The 27263-nt window shown below is 47.6% G+C and overlaps 1 protein-coding gene across 5 annotated transcripts in view; it reads left to right on the top strand.

Annotated features, from left to right (window-relative positions):
* The window catches only part of Arhgef7 (Rho guanine nucleotide exchange factor 7), a 108107-nt gene that overhangs the window by 52630 nt on the left and 28214 nt on the right, over positions 1–27263 (top strand). For all 5 annotated transcript variants that reach the window (XM_041673535.1, XM_041673533.1, XM_041673532.1 and 2 more), the window contains 7 exons: positions 27–111; positions 1119–1249; positions 4685–4886; positions 10251–10339; positions 18521–18615; positions 18827–18922; positions 24173–24295. In XM_041673535.1, the coding sequence (XP_041529469.1) occupies positions 27–111; positions 1119–1249; positions 4685–4886; positions 10251–10339; positions 18521–18615; positions 18827–18922; positions 24173–24295 (821 nt within the window). The remainder of the gene's footprint in view (positions 1–26; positions 112–1118; positions 1250–4684; positions 4887–10250; positions 10340–18520; positions 18616–18826; positions 18923–24172; positions 24296–27263) is intronic.

The raw sequence follows: 27263 nt of genomic DNA, 5'->3' as shown, positions 1-27263 counted from the left end.
TTTCTTGTTTCATTTTCTTCTTTCAGACTTTTGATGCAAATGATTTATATCAGGGGCAGAACTTTAACAAGGTCCTCAGCTCCTTGGTGACACTAAATAAAGTGACAGCAGGTAAGACTCTGCTTGAGTGTTCTCGGAGTGAGGGTGTAAAGGCTCATGTCTGGTTTCCACAGCAAGGCAAAGTGATCATTATGCCTTGAGAAAGAAGCTTCTTGGGCAATGAATGTGCAGTTGTTCCTTCTGCTGCTGGTGGTTTGTGAGTCTGAATTGTGAGTGCTGGGGCAGCAATTTCTGGTGCTGGAGCCTTCAGCACAGTGGCTGTCTCCCAGCCACTCCCCAGCACTTAGATTGTAGTTTGCAAACTGCCCGTTTCCTGAGCCCTGGGTCTACTAGCTGGAGCTATATATACAGTAAGAGCAGGGTCTGCTGGTTTAAAGCATTGGGATGTGCCACTGGGGTATGGGCTGTCTTCACTGGTACACGGTGAAGGTTTGAAGGATGTGATAGACTCAGTGTTGGTATTCACACTTGAGTCCCACAGTAATGATTGGTCAGTAGTGGCCTGCTGTGGTAGCATGTACTGTGTAGTCCAGCTGCACAGTAATAGGCTCTGCCGTTAGTTCTATGTGTTAGAGTGCACCTGACACATTCGTAGTGCAGTCTTCAGAAGTGCTAGCTTAGCATATGTGGCATAAGACTGTGCATCTCTGTCTCCTGGGTGGTGGCGTGGCATGTAGTCTCGGAGATCCTCGCTGAGCAGTTACATTGTGTTTCTAGATGAAGGGAACATTTTACAAACACCTGTAAAATGGTTTATAAACTGTTGAGAATTGCTCTAGAGAAGAACCGATAAGTTAGTCATCCCCAGATTGTTCCTGGAGAGGTAATTGGGGAATAAATAAAGAATCTGCTCTTTGTTACTCTGTAAATGGCCTGATTTGTTGTGGGACTTGGTGTGTCACTCCATGCTGGCCCAGTTTTAGAGCCAGTATGTGTGGAGGGGACATGGTGACAGGCGTCTTCAGCTCGCGCGTGCGCTCTTTCTCTCTCTCTCTCTCTCTCTCTCTCTCTCTCTCTGTCCCTCTTCCTCTCCCTCTCCCTCTCCCTCTCTCTTTCAGACATTGGACTAGGAAGTGACTCGGTGTGTGCTCGGCCCTCTTCACATCGGATAAAGTCTTTTGATTCCCTGGGATCCCAGTCTTCACATAGTAGAACTTCAAAATTGCTTCAGAGCCAGTACCGAAGCTTGGTAAGTAAGAAGTTTTATTTTGATTCAAAGCCATTTTGGGCATGAGAGTCTGCAGATCCCTTGGGAGATCCAAGTGCCCATGAAGTTGGAATGTGGACCATCGTAACCTTCAGGCCTTCCCGGGTGGCTCCTGCAGTGTGTGGTAGCACTGCTCCTCACTGGATTCTCCCAGGTACTGACTGAGTGCTTTCAGAAGGTTGTTTATTTGGGCTTCTGGTGAAGGCTGCAGCTGCTCATCTAGAGAGGCAAATGCTTTGACAGTCATCCCTAGGTAAGTGCTCATTGTGCACATGAGTGTTAGAATAAGCCTGGCTACACAGGGATGGTGCAGAAGCCTGGAGTTGCAGAGTGGGACCCAAGTTGTGGAGCAGGCAGTGCTCAGAGGTACTCGTGAGTGTGGTCAGCTGTACCCTCCATACCTTTCCGTTCTCTTGATGAAACACAACTCAATCCAGTCAACTCTTTTTTGAGACTCACCTTTAGCAAACCTGGCAGTTTCCTTTTTGAATTAGAGCACATGGAAAACCGTGGTCCTGTTAAATCTTTGTAAGAACTTTTCAAGATTCACTGCAGGAGTACTGCCAATCTCACCTCTCCTCTTAGGGAATCGACTCGTCCCACCAGCTCAACAGAGGGTAGGTGTAGTGTGGGCATGTGTCAGCAGGGTGCAGCTCTCTTAGAGCAGAAGATGGAAGGCAACTCTTCCTTTGCCTAAAGCCCACCTTCCAAGCCTTCCTAAGTCAGGTTGTTCACAGAGCCGGAACCTTTGCTCTGGGGGGCTGGACCTGAGGATGGGAGCAGCCTTCCTCAGAGAAGAAGAGCCTGTGAATTAAGGCTGGAGTGGGGTAGTGAGAAGGAACAGGACAGCAGGAGAGAGTGACAATGGGATGTCTGGGCAGTGCCCCTGCTGGTGGGGGTGGCAGTCCTGATTTCCCACGAGGAGATGTAAAACTCAGAAGAACCAAAATTTCTGGTGACGAGGATAGCAGGTATTTCTTTACTAAGTGTAGATTTCTAACATATTCCTCTTACTTATGTATTTATTTACTCATTCGTTCATTCATTCATTCATCCACTGATCCATCCATCCATCCATCCATCCTCCATTGTCTTCCGTCCACCCACCCATCCACCCACCTACCCATTCATCCATCCACCCACCCATCCACCCACCCATCCATCCATCCATCCATCCATCCATCCATCCATCCATCCCTATTTTGAGACAGGGTTTCTCTGTGTAGACCTGGCTGTCATAGAACTTGCTCTGTAAACCAGAATAGCCTCAAATTCACAGAGATCCTCCTGCCTCTGCTTACCGAGTGCTGGGATCAAAGGCGCACCACCACCGCCTGGCCCTCTTAGTTTTAAAAAGCTAATTTAAATACTGCTTTGTGAGGCACCTCTCAGCAGAGGAGCAGCAGCAAGTTGAACCCCCATTGTGGGGATGCGCATGTGCTGTGGGCTTTGGATTGGGGTTTTTCTCACGTGTGAGATGTGCTGTCACATTTCGTCATTGGAACTGTACCGATGCCTTTAGAATGTCTGGGTCTGATAGTAAGCATGGCTGTAGGCTCTCAGGGTTGGGCCTCTGTTAGTGTAAGCCTTGCTTCTGTCGTCCCCCTTCTCTGGGAGGAATGACTAGATTGTTAGGGTATAGGGCATTTCCTCATTTCTTGGAGCCAGGGACCCCAGACTTCTCTGGTGCTCTCCTGACACTTCTTTGGCACCAGTCTCCGAGTTCACAAACTGTGTGGTTGGAAATTTTGCCAGAGCTTACCCATGCAGCTTGTATTAGTTCAGTAGCTGTGGAGGATGCTTTGCTGCTTCAATGCATTGTATGCCATCCTCCTGGGTCCATTTTCTAAACCACATGGGGCATCTGAGCGTGAGCTGTGCTTTCTCCCATGTTAGCTTCCTTTTGTCTCAGGTTGCATGCAATGATCACCCTTTTCTGTTTTGTCAAGAAGTTCCTGATGGAAATAAAGTCTGCTGTGCAGGGGGGACATCTTCTGTTGTGTCTTTGACACTGTGGAGAGGAGTCAGCACTGCAGGGTCCTGCTGGGTCCTGCCGGGTCCTGCGGAGTCCTGTGCCAGACTTCTGTTTCTCTGATGGGTGGAGGGCTAGTATACACCAATATACCCAGGTGGGCTTCCCTGCTGCTGTCCTGTGGGGAGGTGGCCAGGACTGCTGCTGGTCTTTGTGGATGTCAATGGCATGGGCAGGGAAGTGGTGGTCTATGGCCCTGGGTCGTTGTGTCAACCTTTGCTCACCCCAAGATGCAGGTGAAATGCGGGCACCCGCTGTGCAGATGGGTGTGTGCTATCTGGTCCCTAGAAACACAGGTGCAGATTTTGCAGATTGACCCTTTTTGCTCCTGTAGCCGTTAGGAGAGGCTTGTCTGTGGGTATTTTTGTTGTTAGGAAGGGGTATCTTGTCGGTAGATTTGTACTTGCCAGCCTCTCCACAGCCTCATCTAAGCTGAGTGGAGAAGAGAAAATGCCCAGGTCTTTCCTGCTTCTCAGAGAACTGAAAGCGGGGTCTCTGAGCACCGAGCCTCCAGGATGTGAGGTTGTGTTTTCCCATTACTGTGGCTGCATACTTGTTAGCATCTTCGGAAAGTACAAGTTTGATGAAATCAGGTCTCTTAAATACTGATGGATGTGTTACTTTGGTGTAAATGTGTAGAGCTTTTTGGAAATCAGTTTAAGCATATCTATTAAAGTTTAAATGTGTTATACATGTTCCAGGACAGTGAAATGGGTGTGTGACTATTTCTAGTGGAGCCCTTGCAAAATAAGAGAAATACTGCATGCAGTACATAGACAAACATTGGGCGTAACCTAAAAATTAGTGGCACAAGTGTCCAATGTGACATTATGTAGTCAGAAACATGTCCACAGTGTAGAGATTAGTTTTTAAAGTAGAGACAGGCACACTGATTGCATCCAGATGTGTGTGTGTGTGTGTGTGTGTGTGTGTGTGAGAGAGAGAGAGAGAGAGAGAGAGAGAGAGAGAGAGAGAGAGCGCGCGAGCGAGCATGAGAGGGAGCCTGTAGGAGTGGTAGCATAGAGTGTCTTCTTGGCCTGCAATCTGACAGTGGTCAAGGTGCACAGGGAGATGGGAAGCTTTACATTTCTGTATTTAAGACACTTTCCTGATTTTTGTTTATGTTTGAGACAGGGTTTTACTTTGTAGCATTGACTGGCCTGGAACTCACTGTGTAGACAAACAAATCCACCTGCCTCTCTGCCCTCTGCCCCTCTGCCAGGATTAAGGGTGTGTACCACCATGCCTGGTGCTGTCATGTTTGAATGTGTGAAACATTTATAATAATGTCTTGGCTCTCTTTGTGACAGTGAATTGTAACTGTTTTATAGGAAAGTAGACCGTGCTTCATGGGAATCTCCCCACCCCTCCCTCCTGTCTTCCAGGACATGACTGATAACAGCAGCAGCCAGCTAGTGGTCCGAGCCAAGTTCAACTTCCAGCAGACCAATGAAGATGAGCTCTCCTTCACGAAGGGCGATGTCATCCATGTCACACGAGTGGAGGAAGGTGGCTGGTGGGAGGGCACGCACAGTGGCAGGACCGGCTGGTTCCCCAGCAACTATGTGCGAGAGATCAAGCCAAGTGGTGAGTGGCTAAACTTTTCTGTGGGAGGACGAGGAGCCAAAAAGTGTGAATGTTCTAGAGTCCTGAGTGCCTGTTGTCAGAGAAAGATCCTGGTCTTGGATGCCATCTTCAGTTCAGCTGAATGGACTTTCATCCATTCCTGCACATTGGGGTGCTGGGTAAAGTCATTGTAAACTGACTTTGCATTACATCATGACATTTTCCTGAGAAAAACTTCTTAGGTCTGTTAGTTATGATCGCTTGCTTTTGAGACAAAGTCTGTTGGACGTGTTGCCCAGGCGATCATAGAACCCCTGAGCTCAAGTGATCCTCCTGCCTCAACCTTCTGAGTAGCCAGGTCTCTGGGTATGTGCCCCTGTAGCCATTTGTTCATTTCATTGTGACTGCTGTGCTTTATGTTACAAAGCATAACGCTTTTTTATGGCTTACGCTAGGCTGTATTTTTTTTAACTACCGTGTACTTGTTTGTTTGTTTGCTTTCCAGTTAGGCACAGGCAGGTAATTTCTGTCATTGATTCTGGGGAAGTATGTTGGTTTTCCTGTGGCTGATGCTTTGTTCAGGACCGACCTTTCCAACTCCTGGAAATGCACAACAGCCTCAGCCCACTTGATGCTGCTTCGCTGTGATTGGTGTTTTGGAGTTGAAGATTCTCTGGGGCTAATGGTTTGATCCATGCAGGGCAAGGCTGTGAAGTCCTGTAGTCTAGCAACTTGGGGCCCAGCAGAGGCTCCTTGTTGATGAGACTCGATGCTGTCCTTCCTGACACAGGTTCTGCTTGGCCATGCTCCAGTAGTGTGTCGCTGCCATGTCACACGCTCGTTTTCAAGGGACTTAGAGTAGGTTGTGTGTGCGCGCCAGAGAGCATGTTTCTTCATGCTTTCCTGTTGAATTTGGTTAAGATGTTCTTGTGAAATATAAAAGAAGTAAAAATATGTTATAAGCAGGCTGTTGGGGGGGCGCTCCCTCATGCTGTGCAAGGTCCCCTGGAGTAGAGACTGGCTCTGTGAGAGGTTGTTGTTAGGTCTGGTCTTTTTAAGTCATGTGACCGTCTCTGTTCTACTTTGATGTGGTGGGGTGTCCCATGAAGTTTACTTCTCAGGTATTTTTCAGTTCACCTAGCTTAGGAAATGCTCCGAGGTGGCCATGACTTCTGGATAGACTTTCAACTACAAATGTTCTTAATGTTGTCTCTTGACAGCATGTGAGTAGAGTTGTACTTGGGCGTGGAGTGTGTTAGGAGAGGAAGCTCTAGGAAGGGCCAGTGCTATGTGTGTAAGTGCCAACTCCCCCACTCCACCCTCAGTTTCTGTGTTTGCTCTTTATTTCTGCGTATGTGTCTCTGTGCCAGTTTAAGATTGTGTCCATGGGGCTCAGTGTGGTACCATGTGCCTGACACGCAGGGTCCTGGCTTTAGTCTGCAGCATACCCTCTTCAAGAGTATTCTTTGCTAGGAGGCAAGTTGAATTCATAGTTTTTGTGCCAGAATGAGACCTAGCTTGCTTTGGAAAATTTTCACACTTTTTTTTTTTTAAAATAAGAAATACCACAGTTTGCTATTAGTGATATCCTGAATGTCCTCTGTTTGGCAGTGAGACGGGAGTAGTCTCTTGGGAAAAGCGCCTGCCTACAGTATCCTCTTAATGTGAGCCGACTGTGAGAAGAGTTAAGCCAGTCTAATTCTAATGTTGGCAGCTCAAGCATAAAGGTGCGAAACGTTTAAAAAGAAATTCAGTCTCTTTGTAGCCAGCGTTCAGGATAAAATCCGAGGATGGCAGTATATTTTCTAGTGGTTTATGTGGTATTCTAATTGTGGGATGAGATTCTTCTTTGTAGTTTATAGCATAGTTGGTGCTTAGTTTCCTGAGGACAAAGCTGCCCGTTTGAAAGCACCTCTGAAATCCCTTGAGGGCCATGCCTCACTGAACAGACTCCGGAGTCCATCCCCTTGCCCGAATCTGTTTCTTTTGCATTCCATTTAGGTTTGATTTACAGCTTTTGTGCAAACAAAAAGCCACAGGCTGCTTCTGAAGGGGGCTTTCTCTCCTCCACCCGCTTTGAGTCTCCAGGAAAGGATAGTAGCCTTCGACTGCTTCCCTCTTGTGGTGGGACTTGGAAATGTTCTTCTCACATTTGGTGTTGATGCTTTTGGCCTGTTTCATTGAAGACAAGCTCTATCCTGGGTTGCTTTCTATTACTGTGATGAAGATCAAGACCAAAAGCAACTCAGAGGTAAAGGACTATTGCGTTCACACGGCCCCGCACAGTCCATCATCCAGGAAACTCAGCAGGAGCTCAAGCAGGGCAGGGACCTGGAGGCAGGACTGAAGCAGAGGCAACTTACTAGGTGGAGGCACTTTTTTCTTTTTAATTCATCTATTTATTTTACATCCCAGTTGCAGCTTCCCCCACTCACGCTCCCCTCCCAGTCCCTCTTCCCCATTCCCCTCTTCTGTCTCCATCCAGGAAAGGGCACATCTCTATGAGTATTAATAAAACATGGCATATCAAGTTGCAGTAAGGCTAAACACCTCCCCACGAATTAAGGCTGGGCAAGGTGACACAGTACGAAAAGTAGGGTCCCAAAGCTAGTAAAAGAGTCAGCTCCTGTTCCCACTGCTAGGAGTCCCACAAGAGGACCAAGCTCCACAAGTGTAACATGCAGAGTTCCTAGGTCATTCCCATGCAGACTCCCTGATTGTTGGTTTAGTCTCTGCGAGCCCCTATGATCCCAGGTTCGTTGATTGTATGGGTCTTCCTGCAGTGTCCTTGACCCTTCTGGCTCCTACACTCCTTTCTCCTACTCTTCAGTATTCCTGAACCCCACCTAACGTTTGGCTGAGGATCTCGGCATCTGTGTTCATCAGTTGCTGGATGGCGCCTCTCTGATGACAATTGGGCCAGGCACCAATCTGGTCACAGGAGATGGCCAGTTCAGGCTATTTATCCACTGTTGCTGGGAATGTAAGCTGGAGTTCTCCTCCTAGGAGATTCCTCTTCGCCCAGCTTCTGCCCATCCCTGAAATGCCCCCTCCAGCAGTCCCTCTCAGGACTCTCCTTCTCTGTGCCCCCACCTGATCACTCATGGTCCTAGCCCTACCTGCCCTCTGTCCACTCACAACATCTCTTCTATTTCCCCTTCCCAGGGAGATCTGGGTATTCCCCCATAAACCCTCCTTGTTACTGAGTCTCTTGGGTCTGTGGATGGTAGTAGCATAGCTATCCTTTATTTTACAGCTAGTAGCCACTGATGAGTGTATAGATACCATGTTTGTCTTTATGGGTCTGGGTTAACTCACTTGGGATGATTTTTTTCTACTTCTGTCCTTGTTTTAACAGCTGGTTAATACTCCATTGTGTAAACTTACCACATTTTCATTGTCCATTCCTCAGTAGAGGGGCATCTAGGTTGTTTCCAGGTTCTGGCTCTTACAAATAAAGCTGCTATGAACATAGAAGAGCAAGTGTCCTTGTGTAATGATTGAGCATCCTTTGGGTATATGCCCAAGAGCAGTATAATTGGGTCTGTATATATAGTATAATAGTAGCAGGTTGATTTTCAGTTTTCTTAGAAACCACCACACTGACTTCTAAAGTGGCTATACATGTTTGCACTCCCACCAGCAATGGAGGAGTGTTCTCTTGCTCCACATCTTCTTTATCATGAACTGTCTCTTGTAATTTTGATCTTAGCCATTCTGACAGGTGTAAGTTGGAACCTCAGAGTCGTTTTGATATGCATTTCCTTGATGGGTACGGATGTTGAACATCTCAAGTGTTTTTCAGCCATTGAGAATCTTCTGTTGAGACTTCTCTGTTTAGATCTGCACTCTATTTTTTAATTGAATTTTTTGGTTTGTTGATACCTAGTTTCTTGAGTTCTTTATTTATGTTGGATGTCGTGTTGGCAAAGATCTTTCCCCATTCTGTAGGCTGCTGTTTTGTCCTGTTGATAGAGAGGTAGTTTCTTTAATGAGATTCCTTCTTCCAAGATGACCTTAGCTTGCTTCAAGTTGACAAAACAAGCAAACAAACATCAGCAGCAACAACAACAAAACCCAAACTGACTAGCACAGGTACCTTCCAGGGGTCTTTGGAAGACTCTTTAATTGGCATTTAATTGGCATAGCATTCTGTCTGTAGTTTCTGATGTGTACAGTGCTACAGAAGGTACAGAGTTGTTATGGAGCTTTTATTTCCTGTGTGCCATTTTGGATGTGTAATATGTACAGATTGTTACTGTGTTTTATCGTATTGATATGTGTGGTTTAACACACACAGGTGTCTAACTCCCTCAGTTCAAGGGATAAGGGAAGAGAGAAACAGGAAGTTCTAGCCTAGTGATGTTGGTATTCCTGTTATTGAATGAATGTGGAGGCCAAAGACGTGTGTGGTCATCATGACTGTGCTAGTGGCCGCAGATGACCATCACAGATGCTGACCTGGGCTACTGGAACACAAGTCTTGGCTCAAGTGCTTACAAGCCCAGTTTTGCTTGGAGTTGCATCCTTGCCAAGCTGCTTTGAGGTGATTGATTACCCCCCCCCCCCCCCCCCGCTGTGTGTGCTAAGTCTCCTTGTCATTTCTGGGCTAGTGGAAGCATCAAGGTTGCTTTTCAGCATTGCTTGTCACTAAAAGGTCCTGCTTTTGTTATTGTGCTGAGCCAAGATGAGTCTGCCTCCCACCCCCCTCACAGCCTATCATCCCTGAGACTCAGTGGAATCCTCCTACCACACACACCAATAGAAACTGTGGTAGGTTTCCACAGGGGAAGTAACAGACACACCTGTGGAACCACTGCTAGACAGACAGACTGCCCAGAACCACTGCTGCTTACAGGACTTCCCCTTAGAGAGTAGGGATTTGTGAGTATTGTCAGATGTCAGCAGTGCCAGTTTAGATAATTCAGAGGTGCGCTGCAGGCCCAGGCAGAGGTCAGGCCATGAGGTTTATCTTAGCTTTGCTTAGCTCAGCTTTCCTTTCCTCCTTAGCTGTTTAATCTGTTACTAGTCACCATTTGAGCATGTGGAACTCCCCAGAATTGTGGGTATTGGTTCTTTGATGCCCTTATATACCAGCTAGCATTCCCTAATTTCTGCTTGAGTAACATTTTGTATTTATGACTCTGAGTCTGTATGTATGTGCAGTCAAACCCTAACTGTTATTTCTCAGGTGCTCAGGGAGAATGGGTTGGGTGGCGGGTATGCAGTAATGAAGCCCATGACCCTGTGACCTTGGACACCAGCTGAGAGAGAGGTCTGCACTGTTTCGGGCTGGTTTCCAGGTGAGGCTTTGGTGTGAGAAGGCTGTGCGTTCTGTCATCATAACTTTGATCAGTAAAGCTTCCTTCTGTTTTTTAATTCCAGAGAAGCCTGTGTCCCCCAAATCAGGAACCTTGAAGAGCCCCCCCAAAGGGTTCGACACAACTGCCATCAATAAGAGCTATTACAACGTGGTGAGTAACTGCAGGGCAGTTGTCACAGATGCCCAACTCCGGTTCTAGAGCGAGGAGTGTCTAGCCTGTTGGGATGGCTCCATTTCTTGTCCCTGTGTGATGCTCTGGTGGTAGAACGTCTAAAAGTGAGACCTTCAAAGGGGTGGTGCGCAACTGAAAATCTCCATTCTTCAGGTGCCGATTGGATTGCTTGGAGTGGATTAGATGGCCTTCAGCTTTACAGCTTTTGGGTTATTTTGTCCCTCGCTCTTGCCTTTGTTGAGACAGCTGTGTCTATATTGACTTACATGGAGTTAGAGGCAGGGTCTAGACCTGTGGCTCTCCACCTTCCTAATGCTTTGACCTTTAATACAGTTCCTCATGTCATTGTGGGTACCCCAACCATAAGATCGTTTTTGTTGGTACTTTGTAGCTGTGATTTTGCTACTGTTAGAATCGTACTGTAAATATCTTTGTTTTCTGATGGTCTCAGGGAACCCTTGTGAAAGGGCTCTTCAACTCCCAAAGGAATCATGACCTACAGGTTGAGAACCCCTGCCTTAGACTCTGAACAGGAAAGACAGGTATTATAGTGTAGTGCCCTTGACTCCTCTGCTCCATTTTTGCCAGGCTTCTGCTACCTGGGTGGACTGTGATAAGTGTGTCAGCAGGTCAGCTTCCTATGGAGACACTTAATACAGTTTCTATGTGATTATTTCGGGGCTAAGCGGCCAGGAGCAAACTAGCAGCCTCCTCCTACAGGGATGGGGATGTTAAGAGAGAAAGGGAGAGAGACAGACATTGACTGGAAATGGCCTGGGCTCTTGAAACCTCAAAGCCCACCCCTTGGTGATACCTTCTCCAACGAGGCCACACCTCCTAATCCTTTCTCAACAGCTTCACCCACTGGGGCCTAAGTATCCACACATAAGCCAGTGAAGGACATTCTCATCCTGTGACTTTGGAAGTCTGACAGGTGAGCTTGGGGAGACCTCCAGTTGTTGGTGGAGGCCCCTTGTAGGTTCCCGGCTGCTCAGCCCCGAAATAAATCACACAGAAAGTATATTATTTAAACCACTGCTTGGCCCATTAGTTCTAGCTTCTTATTGGCTAACTCTTACATCTTAATTTAACCCATCTCCATTAATCTGTGCATCACCATGAGATGGTGGCCCACCAGCAAAGTTTCAGCATGTCTGTCTTTGGCAGCATCTCCATGGCATCTCCCTGACTACACCTCCTTTCTCCCAGCATTCAGTTTAGTTTTCTCTGCCTACCTAAGTTCTGCCTTATCAATATGCCAAGACAGTTTCTTTATTAACCAATGGTATTCACAGCATACAGAGGGGAATCCCACATTATCCAGTATGATTTTTCCCTGGCTTTCTGGGAGTGCCCTACTTCCTTTGCCCTATCTACAGTGTCTGTGGAAGTGGGCTACCTGCCAGCTCCTCAGATTTTCTCCTTGTTCTTATATAACTACTGTTTGATGTAGGCCAGGATGACACAGGCTGTAGTTTGTGGTGGCAGCAGAAGCTCAAGACATTGAGGAACAGAGTGTCTGGTGGGCGAGTGAGTAGTGAGTTACCTAACCTGGGGATGCAAGACCTCCTGACTAAAAGTCCCTCAAAGATTGGCTCTGATGGTAGTCCTGGTGCAGTGTTAGGTGGGTGGGTTGACTGGGTACAGTGTTGGGTAGGCTGGTGGGCTGGGTGCAGTGTTAGGTGGGTGGGTTGACTGGGTACAGTGTTGGGTAGGCTGGTGGGCTGGGTGCAGTGTTAGGTGGGTGGGTTGACTGGGTACAGTGTTGGGTGGGCTGGTGGGCTGGGTGCACTGTTAGGTGGGTGGGCTGGTGGGCTGGGTGCACTGTTAGGTGGTATGTAGCATTTCCTGCTTCCTAAGTTAGAATTGTCACAGCCCAAGAAGATTCCTTTTTATAAAAGAAGGAAGCAGAGTTGTCTAGTCCCAGACAGTAAGTGGCTGAGAAGGGTAGGTACAGGTGTGCATGAGTGCAGAGGGGTGTAGGGTGTGAGTTCCTGCAGACTGATGTTTTGATGAGTGCAGAGGGGTGTAGGGTGTGAGTTCCTGCAGACTGATGTTTTGATGAGTGCAGAGGGGTGTAGGGTGTGAGTTCCTGCAGACTGATGTTTTGATGAGTGCAGAGGGGTGTAGGGTGTGAGTTCCTGCAGACTGATGTTTTGATGAGTGCAGAGGGGTGTAGGGTGTGAGTTCCTGCAGACTGATGTTTTGATGAGTGCAGAGGGGTGTGGGGTGTGAGTTCCTGCAGACTGATGTTTTGATGAGTGCAGAGGGGTGTGGGGTTCCTGCAGACTGATGTTTTGGATTGTTTGGACCCACTTTCGTTTGGTGAACTTTTTAATGTTATTTTGCTTTTTAAAAATAATTTGTAGGTGGAGCTTTTCAGTGCCGGCTCTTCTTGAATAACTGCTCAGACTTAATATTAATTGCAAATGCTTGGCTAATAGCTCAGGTTTGTTACTAGCTAACTCTTATATTTTCAATTAAGCCATATTTCTTATCTATGCTCTGCCATGTGGCTTGGTTTCTTTTCTCAGTACGGCATGCCCATCTTATATCTGCTTGAGACTCCTGACTCCGCCCTTCTTCCTCCCAGCAGTCTGTTTGGCTCTCCACCTAACTTTATCCTGTTCAACTGTTGACTAGTCAACTCGTTTATTAAACCAATCATAGCAGCATACATTCACACCAGTATAGGAATATTCCACAATGATTCATTTTTATTTTGTATACATTGGTGTTTTGCCTGCATATATGCTTGTGTGAGGGTATTGGGTCCTCTGGAACCAGAACTACAGACAATTTATGCCATGTAGGTGCTGGGAATTGAACACAGGTCTTCTGGAAGAGCAGCCAGTGCTCTTACTCTGAGCCATGTCTCTAGCCCCTTATCTGGTATATCTTGAACATCTGGAAGAAATGTTAAGCTTCCAAACCTAGTAGTCCTGAGTTAGGACTATACTGCAGTGAACTATTGGTTTTAAAAGGTATATTATATTATATTATATTATATTATATTATATTATATTATATTATATTATATCACACTTGTCTGCCGGTTAAGTAGGTTCTAGATGTCGGGTTATTAAAGGCAAGCACAAATGAAGACACTGTCCTGGTTTGTGTTTCTGTGGTAACTTGAGGAAGGGTTTACTTTGGCTCTCTGTGTCTGGTCACAGTCCAGTGTGGTGGGGCAGTGAGAAGGCAGGGGCTAGAAACAGCTAGTCATGTGTCCTCACTCAGGACGAGAAGCAAGTGCCTGTGCTCAGCTCATTTCCTTACACAGCCTAGCTCAGGGCATGGTGCCACTCACAAGGGCAGTCTTTGCACTTAACCAACCAAGCTCATCTCTCAGGATGGCGATTGAGATGAGCCGTCACACTATTGAATCAGTGACCCGGAGAGTGACTAGCCGTAGGAGCTTTGCCCCTGCGTCCTTCACTACCGCCCTTGTGCTCACAGGGCACGCACACTGCTCACCAGGTGCTGGGCTGGGGTGGAGTCCAGCTGTGCTGTGGACTCAGGAGGGCACCCACGTAGCAGCCAGGCGAGTGCCAGGGAGGAGGAGACAGGTGATCCCTAGAGTTCACCAAGTGAATCTGTAAAATCCAGGCTCTCCATCTCCAAAACCAAGATGGGAGTAGTTGAAAACTCCTCAGTGCTGACTTCTCACCTCCACATGCACACATGTACACACTTGCACACCTGTATATACATGCACACTTGGGCACACATGCATAGATACCCATACAAAGAAAAAGACTAAAGTCATGGTGCTGTCTGGCAGGTGTGGGTTGGCACTGTTTAATGTATGGTGTTTTATTCTTTTGACTTTGGGGGGGGGCACTCAGCTCCCAAATAAATCAGACAGGGAGGCTTATTCTTAGTTTTAAATGCCTGGCGTTAGCTTGCCTTGTTTCTAGCCAACTTTCCTTATGTTATACCCACTACTTTTTGCCTCTGAGCTTTTCTTTATTTCTGCATATCTTACTTTCCCACTTAACTCTGAATCTGGCTGGGCCTGGCATCCTCCTCTCCTTGTTCTCTTACTGCCCCTCTCTTTCCTTTGTTCTCCCTCTGTGTATCCTCTGCCTGCAGCCCTGCCTATCCTCGCTCCTGCCTCGCTATTGGCCACTCATCTCTTTATTAGACCATCAGGTGTTTTAGACAGGCACAGTAACACAGCTTCACAGAGTTAAACAAATGCAGCGTAAACAAAAGTCACACACCTGAAAATAATATTCCCGAACAGTTAGGATAGTTATGCTATTTTCCATTCCCTGTTTGCATAAACTAGGGTTGTATTGCAGATATTTGGGGTTAGTTTATGGTGATCTTTGAAAAGGTGACCTAATTCTTCCTGCTTCCCCCGACCCCCAGACAGGGTTTCTCTGTTTTGCTCTGGCTGTTCTGGAACTCAGTCTAGACCAGGCTGACCTTGAACTCACAGAGATCTGTCTGCCTCTGCCTCCCTAGTGCTGAGATTAAAAGTGTACACCACCGCTGCCTGACAAAAGTGACCGAATATTTATGGCTTTTATATTTATGTCAGTTATTTTATATATACCTCTGAACTTTACAGTGCTAAGGATAGAATCCCAGGCCCCACACGTGCTAGGCAGGCACTCTGCCACAGAGTGCCGCTTCTAGCCCTGTAGATTAGTTTTCAATGGATACACAGGGCATCTCAAGGCAGAGATGCCAAGGGCCAGTGTCTGCTTCTGCACAGTGTGGGAGTTGGTTTGTTTGAAGGCAGAAAGCCTTAGGAACATCTGTGTGGCTGCCGAGGGTGCCCGCCCTCCTGTGTGGCACTATTGTATGACTGGACAGTTCTATGTCTCGTGACTCAGAGCGAGCCATGCCGCCTGAGTGTTTTTTTTCTTCAGCCTCTTTAGTACTGTGGGTCACGAAGTCTGCTTCTCCCTGAACACTGCAATGTTCTGGGTTCCCAGTCATGGTGTGATGGAGCCGTGGCGGCTGGGGTGAGGTCCATGGGGTCCTGCAGCAGCCACCGTGTGCCTGAGGCACAAAGAGGAGGAGAGGTGAGGCTAATGACTGGCAGACTCAGGCCAGGTAGGGTGATGAGGCTGCCCAGGTCAAAAAGCACATAAGCCTCCTCAGTGAGGGGTTGGTGGCATTGGTGTAAGCGGGTGAGTGGGTGTGTGCCTGTGTATGCACTTCTGCAGACACCAGTGTGAGCGGGTGAGTAAATAAGTGACTGTCTGTGCTCCTGCAGACACCAGTGCATCTTGCTTGGTTTTCTGGAGAGAGCTACGGAATGGTCTGAAAGTAGTATGTGGTAGTAGGCAGTAGTTGGAGTAGAGCAATAGAATGAGCTTGGCTTCTGTGGGGCCGCTTTGTGGCGTTTTCTGGGGAAGTCTTGACGTGTGTCTGTGCTCAGGGCTGTGGCTAAGGGAGGCTGGTGTGTCCTGGGTTCTCTGCACCATGACACTAGCTGTGCTTTCCCTTTCCCAGCACCTCAGAAATGTGCTGGGTTTCTGAGGGTGGGTCCTGCTAGGGTCTCCAGCTGTCTCTTCTCCCTGTGCTGTGACAGTGACTTAGAGCTCCTCCTCTCACATGCCCTGGGAAGAGCCTTCTCTCTCTTTAGACCCAGGGGCGGTGGTGGCTGCCCTCCTCTCTCGTGGCTTTTTGAGAACCATGTCTGGTGTAAATGACTGTCTCTAGAGCAGTGTCTTGAGTCACAGTGTGCTGCTGTCACCAGGCCTTTGACACTTGAGTTCACTGAGTGTTAGGAGGACATTGTCATTGTGGGTGCAGCATCCAGATTTCCCCACAAAGGAATGAACTCTCTGCCTGGTCCCTCCCCTTCCTGGCTGTCTCCCAGCTGTCCCCATGAATAAGTCCATTCATAATGAAGCTGGAGTTGGACATCAGCAGAGACAGAGCCCGTGGTGTTTCTTCTTGGGGTTGAGTGTGTAAGCTGCTCATGGCACTTCATCTCCTCTGAGCTCACAGAGTCAGTGCTGCCCTGAAGAGCAGTCAGATGGTGCCTGTGAAGGCTGAAGTGTTTAAACCTGAGTTGAGATTCCTCAGAGTGGTCAGAAAGACACAGTGCTGCTGTCTTGGCCACCTCGTGCAGTCTGTGTGTTGAGTTGGTAGGTGTGTGTGGGCATTGTGAGGCAGGTAGTACAGAGTATTCAGGAAGTGCTCCGAAGGCCTACACTGTGACCTAGTTCAAACAGCCCCTGCTGTCTAAAGGGCAGGATGGAAAAGGCTGGGGAGGGGCCCTGAAGAGTTCCGATTTCTCCCCTTTGGGTCTAGAGCTGCCCTGTGGGGCTGGTGACAGTTACTCTTTGGCTCTGCAGTTCACCAGGTGTCTAATATGGAAGGCACTAACGGCTCAGAAAAAGAAACTTCATATGTATGGATGGGGAGGTGGGGGGGACTCCTACTCCTGGGTCTTGATCCTAGGTCTTGGGCTGCCAGGGACTAGGTCCCCAGTTCATCCTCTCTTCCTTTCCCTCTTGAATCATTTGGAAACAGTTTATCCAGTTTGCCCATGTTGTCCGGTTTGCCCATGTTGCTCGTGCTCTCCTTGAACTTGCCACATAGGCCAAGCAGATCTTGAATTTGTAATTGCCCTGTCTTGGCTTCCTGAGTAGCCGAGATGACAGGTCTTCATATCAGACTTAAACAAAGGATGTGTTTTTTCAGGGGTTAAAGACTGCTGTTTTCTGATTACTGCTAGGTGCAAGGACAGGTGGCAGTGTGTTGGAGTCAGTGCTTGTAGCCCTGGCCCTGGGGAAGTCCACACCTTCTCTCATGCTTGGTTGGCTGTGTGTGTGTGGGGGCGTGGTTTCTGGCGGGAAGCATTTGTTTAAGCTCATCTGTTTGGTACTTTGGTATTAGAAGCTCACTAGTTTTTGCTAAGTTTGGAAAGATTTTATTTTACCTTTAGTTTATAATTACTGCGCTATCTTTACTTGGGTAGGCCTTTCATCTTCAGTACTGTTATGTGTGGGCTGATCTGAGACATTGTATTTTCTGATGAAAGTCGCTGTTTCCCACAAGTTTATTTAGACTCACGCAGTCTGAAGCAGTGGTTCTCAACTTTCCTAACACCGAGACTCTACAGTTCCTCATGTTGTGGTAACATAAGTTAATCTCATTGCTACTTTCTAACTATAATCTTGCTACTGTTATTAATTGTGATGTAAAATATCTGATATGCAGGATATATGACATGCAACCCCTGTGAAAAGATAGTTTGACCCCAGAGGGTTGCAACCCATTGGTTTAAAAAGTGATGTCCATGTATTTGAGATATGTCCTACAGACAGGTTGTGTCCATTGTCTTTATGCTTGGAACCAGAACTTTTGTCAGATTTTGGAGTCTGGGTTTGGGAATACTTGCATAGACTTTAGTGGTTGAACATTCTTTGTTATGTATACAATAGCCTATCTGTGTGTATGCCTGCAGGCCAGAAGAGGGCACCAGACCTTAATTACAGATGGTTGTGAGCCACCATGTGGTTGCTGGGAATTGAACTCAGGACCTTTGGAAGAGCAGGCAATGCTCTTAACCACTGACCCATCTCTCCAGCCCCCTGGTTGAACATTCTTAAATGCAAACTCTGCAGTTGTCCAAAGTCTAAAACTTAGAGCATCCTGATAGAACTCAAAAGCTCGAGATTCTTGATGACTTTGGATTTGGGCTGCTTTGCGTAGGAATGTTCAGCTGCATACAATAAAGAACAGATTTTTATCTAGTTCAGGGAGCGTCAGCAAGTGTGTTGATGTGTAACCCTGCACCCCCTGAAACCTGTTACTGTAGTTAGCTTCCTGCTTGTAGACCACATAGGTGGTTTTGTGTGCGATACTTGGTGGTGGCTTTTTTGAGACACGTCAGTTCATCAGTGCTCTGGGACTGTCACAGTTCTTTGTGATTTAAGCAGACCTTGCCTTCCTTGTCCAAGGACTGAATGTGATCTCACTCAACCTAGGTATACCTGTTGTCAGTATGGTGAAGTCAGACATCTGGCAATAATAATTCATTACATAGGGTTAGTAGTTATAACCACAGAGGAGTAAATGTATTAGTAACAAAATATGACTTGAACAATGATGATGAACTTGCTAAAGGTTATAAATTATGGCAAATAACTCTTGCAGTGTGAATGATGGTGGTTATTATTGTTGCAGGTGCTACAGAATATCCTAGAAACAGAGCATGACTATTCTAAGGAGCTGCAGTCTATGCTTTCAACCTACCTGCGGCCCCTGCAGACCAGCGAGAAGTAAGTTGACTGCAGAGTGCTGAGTGTCAGCCAGTCCCTCAGTCTGTGCTGCTGTTTGCAGAGGAGGGAGGGGGATATCACAGTGCCATCTTGCCTTGGACACAGCATTGTGGTCATTGGGTTACGGCCCACAGTAAGGCTTCATGGTTCAAAACCAGGATGCAAAGTTAGACCAATGACAGAATTCTGCTTTTGTTTTTCTTGGCCTTAGGTTGAGTTCAGCAAACACTTCATATTTAATGGGAAATCTAGAGGAAATATCTTCCTTCCAGCAAGTGCTTGTACAGTCCTTAGAAGAATGTACCAAGTAAGTGACCTGCCAAAAGCTTACAAGTCTGTATGGGCTTGGTTGGTATCAAAAGCATCAAGTTTAACATAATTTTAGAATTAACATTTTTGAAGATAGAAGCTAGGTTATTTTTTTTTTTATTATTATTTTGGGTAAAGTTTCAGAGGTTAAGAGCACTGCCTGCTCTTCCAAAGGTCCTGAGTTCAATTCCCAGCAACCACATGGTGGCTCACAACCACCTGTAATGAGATCTGGAGCCCTCTTGAGGAAGAGACCTGGTCAGTCATCCTTGTCAACTTAGATCACAAAACCCAAAATGGACAAGTTCAGCAGAACCGCTATGTACTGGCTACCCATGCATGCTTCAGCATTGCCAAGGCATATTTTTTTGTGTGTGTTAAAGCTGTGAGTTAGACTGGATGGTTTTCATGACAGACTGTTTAGATAGGGAAAGACTTCAGGGGAGGGATGATTTAAGCTGAGTGAGGTACAGGTGAACCATAGCTGAACTGCTTATGTGCTATGTACTGGGAAGGGTGGCTTTTCCCCCTGTTGTCTTCTAGCTGTGTGTTGCTCTGTCCTGTAAGAGGTGATAAAATGTAGATCGTCACATACGGGCAACATGTCATTAGAAATAGCCATGAAGGGTTACTTTTCATTATGCCTTTTGTTTATTAAGTTCCAACTTGTGCCGTGCACTATTCTGAGTATTGAGGTGTGTTAATTCATTAACTCCTTTGCATGCCTTATTGAGGGATTAGGGTTTAAGACAAAACTGGGACAACAGAGATGGAGTAGTGGACTTTAGTGCAAAACTTGTATCTATAGCAGGCTTTCTCAAACTGCCAGTCCCCAAATCATGGCACAGAGACTTCTTACTAGTTATGAATGCTCCGCCTTATCTTAGTCCATTCCACTAGCCCTTATAACTTAATTTAACCTGTTTCTCTTCCTCTGTTTTTTGCCTCAGGGCTTTTTACCTTTTATTCATTCTGTATGTCCTATTTTTCCTGCTTCTTCTGTGTCTGTCTGTCTGTCTGCTGCCTTGTTGGCCCCAGGCATCTTTCTCTTTTTCTCACTTGAGCCTAGATCCCTCCTCTTGGCCTGCCAGCCCTGCCCCCCTCTACTGCTAGCCTAGATCCCTCCTCTTGGCCTGCCAGCCCTGCCCCCCTCTACTGCTAGCCTAGATCCTCCTCTTGGCCTGCCAGCCCTGCCCCCCTCTACTGCTAGCCTAGATCCCTCCTCTTGGCCTGCCAGCCCTGCCCCCCTCTGCTGCTAGCCTAGATCCCTCCTCTTGGCCTGCCAGCCCTGCCCCCCTCTGCTGCTAGCCTAGATCCCTCCTCTTGGCCTGCCAGCCCTGCCCCCCTCTGCTGCTAGCCTAGATCCCTCCTCTTGGCCTGCTAGCCCTGCCCCCCTCTACTGCTAGCCTACATCCCTCCTCTTGGCCTGCCAGCCCTGCCTCCCCCTCTACTGCTAGCAATTGGCCATTCAGCTTTTTATTAGACCAATCAGGTACATTAAGCAAATGCAGCATAAAGAAATGCAGCAGTCTCTACACAGCATGCATCCTCTCTGCATGGTGAAATACTGGTTGGTTCTCAGATGATCTCCCCACCCCTAGGGTCTCTGGGCTGCCTCCAACTCACGTTTGGTGTTGAGTACTCTTGAATGTGTTTGACATACGGTTTCAGGTGACAGTTCCTTAGATTGACTGTATTCCGACTGGATGGCATTTCTTTCACAGCACTTGTGATGGGAATGTAGGACATGGCTTACCAATTGCTTCTACAAAAAAATGAATTCTGGGGTCAGAGAGGTGGCTTAGTGGGTGCACAGACATACAGGCCAGCAAACACCCGTACACATACAGACATACAATCCAGCAAAGCACCCATACACATAAAAAGGAAGTTTTTGATAAGGTACCAGACTGGTGTTGAGTTCTGCTTGTGCTCCTTCTGCCTCAGTTTCTCTGGTGAGTAGCATTATAGATGTGTGGTAGCTTCTGGTTACTTAGCTCCTGGTAAAATAGCTGAAGTTTAGCATGTGTTCTGGCGACATGGACATGGGTTTTTTTAGTCCATCTGATTGAGAAATATTGGTGCCAACTACCTTAGGAAGGCAAGGCAGAGATTGGGGATAAGGTCACAAGACCAGTTTTGAGTTGCTTATGTCTTGAGGCAGGGTGTCAAGTGTACAGTTGGCTAGTCCTGCAGTCTGGCCCAAGGAAGGGTAAAACTAGAGATTGGGGAGGTGTGGACTATACCATCTTCCTCAGCCTCTGGAAGTTAGAGTTTTAGGGTCACCATCCCCTGCCTGTTTGCAGCAGCCCTGGACCCTCTCAGACTCTGCAGGTGGCTATGGCTGTGGTTCATGCTCCTGCAGTTTCCTGGTCCTTGTCCCTCTTGTGAGGCCATAGCAAAATACAGCTGACCTTGGAGGGCCAATGAGCCTGCTGGCCTGTGAAGGAAGGTCTGCGCCCTGTGCTGGGGAAGTCCGCTCTGGCCTCTGCCTGCAGGTTTATCACCCCGGTTCGCCTCTGCTCCCAGATGCTGTCTGCAGGAAAAGAGCATTTCACTTGATTTCCTTTCTCCTTGTCTTTCTCTTGTGTTGAACACAGTTGACAGGCAATTGTCTAGCCAGTGAGTCAGTTAGGCAGAAACTGAATTAGTGAATTTCTTGAGTGATGTAATGACTTGGGTGTGATACTCAGGTTGCTTTAGTGGTTTTGTTTGTTTTGTTTTGTTTTTCCCCCTGTGATAGAGTTTCTTTGTGTAACAGTCCTGGCTATCTTGGAATTCACTTTGTTGGCCTTGAACTCACTGAGATCTGCCTGCCTCTGCCTCCCTAAGTGCTGATATTAAAGGCATGCACCACTACCGCCTGGTCCTTAGGTTTTTGTTTTATTTAAAACAATGTAGATTTATTTTTGTGTATGAGTGCTTTGCTTGCATGTATGTATGTAAGTATGTATGTATGTATACTAGGTGTGTACCTGGTATCAGTCGAGGTAAGAGAAGGACATTGGATCCCCTGGAACTGGAATTACAGAGGCTTGTGAGGCTCCATGTGGATGCTGGGAACCAGACCTTCTCAGGCTCATTCTCACAATGGTTGTGCGGTGCAGTGTAACCTCCTCCAAATAACAGATGAATATCTGACGAAAGGAAGATAAAAACACACCTGTTGGCTCTCGCTCTCCACCGTCCATAGTGCCACCGGTGGTCCGAGAGTAGAATGCTGCTTAAAAATACATGATCTCTCCATCCTGTTGTTTTATAGGAAAGATAATTAAGATATCCACACCAAGAAATAAAACCTGGGGCTGGAGAGACAGCTCAGCAGCTGAGAGCACTTTTTGTGCTCTAGGGTTTGGTTCATGAGGGAAAGTAGAGCAGAGATGATACCCTCACTGGTCTAGTCCCAGCCTCTTCCTCAGGTCTCAGGCCTCCTTTGTGGTGGCCCTCTTGTTCTGTGTGGTTGATTCTCTTTCTAACAGGGTGTGTGCTCTGGGCGCGCAGTCAGCACAGACTTGGGTAGCAGTGGATATAGTTGAGCCCATCTTCGTGTTGCTGTGTTGAGTCTGTGTGGTGCTGAGGGACCCTTGAGCTACTCGCCCTCTGTGAGGCTTGTTTCAGCTTCCAGTGGCTCTTGCTAGGATCTGACTTGAGATTCTGTGCTGCCTGTCTGGGTTAGTGCTTACCCTGGCACATGGGAAGGGGCTACTTCCTATATGGGCACTGGCATCTTGCTCAGGCATACTGCCCAGTTTCATGGTTATTTCTTTAATTTGCCTGCACTTGTCTCTTCCATTTTGGAACTCTAATGGTGCAGGGCAGCATTCCTCTGCTGTCTAAACTGTTTTCTAGTCTTGGTGGGGCGGGGGGGTTAGAACTCTGTTCTCTTACTATTTCATTGTTCTTGTCCTCGCTTTGTGCTGTTTCTCGTTTACGTTGATTTGCATTGCAGGGAATTGGTCTCGGAGCCTTACGTTTGTCTAATGCCTGCTCTGCCATGGCCCCTGTGTACCCCAACCCCGTGCCACAAGTGTTCAGTGTCTTCCTTTTGGCCCTTCCATCTTGTTAGGCAGAAGTTTTTGTCAGTCCTCTGCCTACTGTCTGAGTTAGGGTTTCCACTGCTGTGATGAAACATCGTGCCCAAAAACATCTTGGGGAGGAAAGATTTTGACTTATATATCCTTTATCCCATGACTGAGGGAGGCCGAGGCAGGAGCTGATGCAGAGGCCGTGGTGGAATGCTGCTTACTGGCTTGCTCAGCCTGCCTTCTTATAGTCCCAGGGTGGTACGAGCCACCGTGGTCAGCTCGTTAAGAAAACGCTCTGTAGGCTTGCCTGCAGATCTTAGAGGCAGTTACTCAGTAGAGGTTCTCCTCTGTCATTCATGTTTCTAGCCTATGTTCATTTGACATAAAACTGACCAGCGCAGCTGCTTACACTTGAGACTAACGTAAAAAATGCTTTTGCAGCACTGACTTGGGTCAAGACTTGTTGATTTGGCTTTGGTGAGGAGTTCTGGTATGAATAGCTTTGGTCCTATTTTCTCTGGGTCAGAGTCCCCAGAGAGCAGGAAGTCCTCTTTCCTACTGTGTACTGAGACCCTGGTGGATGTGGACTCCTGGGGGTATCCTCTCAGGCTCCCTGTTGGTAGCATGCTGTCCTGTCCTAGGCCTACAGTCTGGAGAGATGGGTAAAGAAAGCTCCTCAAGCTCCCAGTGACCCCTGAATGTAGCCTACTTGTGTCCTGCTGGTTGATGCCCCGTCTCACTGCCATCTGCACTCCATTTCCACACGGGGTTCCAGTTGGCTGTTTCTTGTTCTTGACTTTAAACTTTAGAATGCTGTGACCTATTGCCATTGCCTAGAGGTAGGAAGAAGTGGCTCATCTCTAGCCCCTGTCACCTGTGGTGACAGGTGTCTTTAGTACTTGTGATACTTCGTTACTACCTGTGTAAAAATCTTAGTTAGGCAGCCATGTGTAGTCACTTCTAACTTTGTATACAGTATTTGAGACTTCAGGATTTACATTTTCCTAACCACACAGAGAACATAGGTTTGGCTAGATTGGTCAGTCATGAGGCACGGCCGATTTGGCCTTCTGGACACTGTCAAAGGTTGGTTAGTCCCTCAGCCTGTAGGGGAGTGGGCAGGGCTAGAAAGGTATGGAGTCTGGGCAGAGGGGAAGACCTTGATGCATTTGCCCCTTGCTGGTTTCTTCCTGTCTGATGGTGTTTCTATGTCACACCTTCAGGTCTCCTGAGGCCCAGCAGAGAGTTGGCGGCTGCTTCCTGAGCCTGATGCCACAGATGAGGACCCTGTACCTCGCTTACTGTGCCAACCACCCGTCTGCTGTGAGCGTCCTCACAGAACATAGGTTTGTTGGCTGGGATATCTGGGCCAGAAGGGAGGCGGGCAGCGCTGGACCCATGTAACAATGTTCAGACTAAACAAGGATAAGTTTATTTTGCCCTCAAAATAAGTGCTTGAACATCTGTTTAAAAATCCGAAAGGCTGGTCGGTGTGTTTGTGAAAGAAAAGGGTTCTAGGGCTGTGTCTTAGGTTTCTATCGCTATAAAGAGACGCCATGACCACAGCAACTCTTATAAAAGAAAATGTTTAATTGGGGCTGGCTTACAGTTCAGAGGATTAGTCTATGATCACCATGGCAGGAAACATGGTAGTGTGTACAGGTAGACATGGTGCTGGAGAAGGAGCTGAGAATTCTGCATCTGGATTGGCAAACAACAGGAAGAGACTTGAACCACCTATCCTGGCTTAAGCTTCTGAGACTCAGCCCTACATACACACACTCTGTCTCTGTCTCTCTCTCTCCCTCTCCCTCCTCCAGCAAGGCCACCCCTACCCCAACAAGGATATACCTCCAATAATGCTGCTCCCTATGTGTCTATGTGGACCATTTTCATCCAGGCCACCACAGGCTGGACAGGTGGTTGGTTCATGGGTAACAGTGCTGCTATACAGCATGAGGGCTTGGGTGTAGACTTCAGCACCCATGTTAAAAATGCTCAACATGGCCATATGTTTAACTCCTGGAGCCCCATTGCTGTGGGTGGCAGAAACAGGAGGATTGCTAGAGCTTACTGACTGCCAGATTGGCTGTAGGTTAAATGAGAGACCTTGTGTCCCAGGATTATGGTGGAGGTAATAGAGCAGGGCAACCAGCATCCTTCCCTGGACTGTTGATGTGTGCCTGCCTGTGTGCTCATCTCCAGACACGTATGTACGCACACTCCAAACCAAACAACTAAACAGAAAAACAGAACAGAAGAGGGCCCTTCTGAAGTTTCCTTAGCATCGAGGGGAACTGGTAAGTGCTTAGGAAGTTGCTGCTGGCCGCCTAGAAGCTTCAGAAATTAGCTTTCTCCTGGGCGGGTGGGAGTGCTGGAGACTGGATTGGGTTGGGCAGTTGTGGGAGCAGCGGCTGCTGGAGGTGAGGACTGTCTGCGGGCAGAGGATTTGGTTGCAACCGTGTGCTTGAGCCTTCCAGTCTACACAGAGTTAACGTGTAGGGTTCCCCTCTTTACAGAGTCGGGAGGAAAGACTGCTGGGTATTTCAGGTGTTCTGAGCCGTCTCATGGTGAGTGCTGGTATCATGCCAGGAGACCGAGCAAATGTCTAGCATACTCAGGACTGGCTTCTAATGCTTGAAGAGGCTCTGCATTTCTATGTTATCACGGCAACTTTGTTATTATTGGAAGAAATGATGTGGTTTCTGTTGTGAACAGCAGTTCAGTGTGTTCAGAGCTGTTACTGGAAAGTGTGCATCAGCATCAAGATGTGTGTGCTTTTTATCCCAGCGGCTTTAGTGGTTCCTGTCTGGACTCTGCTTTAAAACTGGAGCACAGCAAGTAATAGCTTGGGTGGACTGACCTGGCCTCCTGGGAATGCAGCGGAGGCCAGAGTGGGTTCCCGACTGGATCTGCTTTAAAATAGTGGAGCACAAGTCACCCTTCGGGTGAACCAGCCTGGCCAGCCTCCTGGGAATGCAGCAGAGCCCTTGTTCGTGGAGTTGTGATAAGTAGTAGAGAACCACGCACGCCTTAGTCAGCCAGAGCACACACTGAGGCTTGGGATCTTGTGGTCTGAACTGGGTAAGAAGACTAAGTGGCCTGGATGTGTTCTGCTCATTGGTGTGCTCAGGTGTGCAAGGATCACAGTGTTGCTGACCCCGTCTGTTTAACACCTGTAGTTCTGAGTGGAAAGCAAGGAACTGGAGTGCTTCATAGTCAGAGGGAAAGTAGAAGCCTGCCCCGTGTTCTCCTTCTTCCTCCCCGGGTGTTCTCTTTAGTGTGAAGCTTATATTCAGTTACTTGCTTCATTGACCGCTTAGAGCTTAGAAATGATAAAATTTTACAAAAGCAAAACCCAGGTATCAAGTTTGTGTCTGTAAATGTTCTGTAAGAATTAATGATGTAAAAAAAAAAGAATTAATGATGTAGTGAGACAGGAGATGTTCTGTCCCCACCCCCACACACAGGAGAGTGTCTGGTCTAACGTCCTTCTTGTGGGAGGGAGGTGGTTAAAGTAGCAGAGCTGAGGAGAAATGCAGTGGGCAGTGCTGTTCACCTCCACTCTGCTATTACCCCAGTGACTATTTGGGTCTCGTCTGAAAGGCAAACACAGTATCTCAAAATAGCAGGGGGGAAGGACACAGATGAGGTGTTTGGCTGGGGATTGTCCCAGCTGCTGTTCAACGTGGCATGCTGGCTGTGGAGTGGGGACCTTGGGGTCTGCTCTGAACAGCCTGGAACAACTGGGTGTGGGATCCTGAGCCGTAAAGAGGAGAGTCTTTCTGAGCCAGCAGATATAGCAAGATGTGGTGTTTGTGTGCTCTTCTGAGGTACCTGAGCTGTGAGCGGTCCCCCTCAGCCTGCCACAGATCCCATCACCCTCCTGAGGCGTAAGTTGGTGCTTAGAGTCATGTACTCTCGTGTCTGATCACTTGTTTCTGCATCGTTCTCTCTACTGAGTTGCCGGGCCAGCTAGCTAGTCTTTGCTTCCCTGTAGCTCTGATGGCTGTTCAGCTGCCACACCATGGCCAGTAGGTTGTGTTTTGATGCCTGAGCTATCTGAAAGCTTTGCTTTTGTAAGCTGGAGTGTAGTTCACTGGTGCGAATGTGCAAACACTGGGTTTCGGTTCTGTGTTCTTAGCTGTTAGACTTGGCCCTCAGCAAGCAGTCTAGCCTATCCCTAGCCCTGTCTGTATATCTGATGTGTGTGCCCATGGGAACCTTTCCTTTGTTGATGGTAGACACAGGGTCCTAGGGTCCACGTGTTCTGAGGGAAGTTTTTAAGTTATTCTCTAAGAACACATTTTTCAC

Source organism: Microtus oregoni, unplaced genomic scaffold (genome assembly GCF_018167655.1).
Source record: "Microtus oregoni isolate MIOR12 unplaced genomic scaffold, Mior012 000024F_ref0000369, whole genome shotgun sequence".
NCBI lineage: Eukaryota > Metazoa > Chordata > Mammalia > Rodentia > Cricetidae > Microtus > Microtus oregoni.
This window is presented reverse-complemented; position numbering and strand designations above follow the sequence as displayed.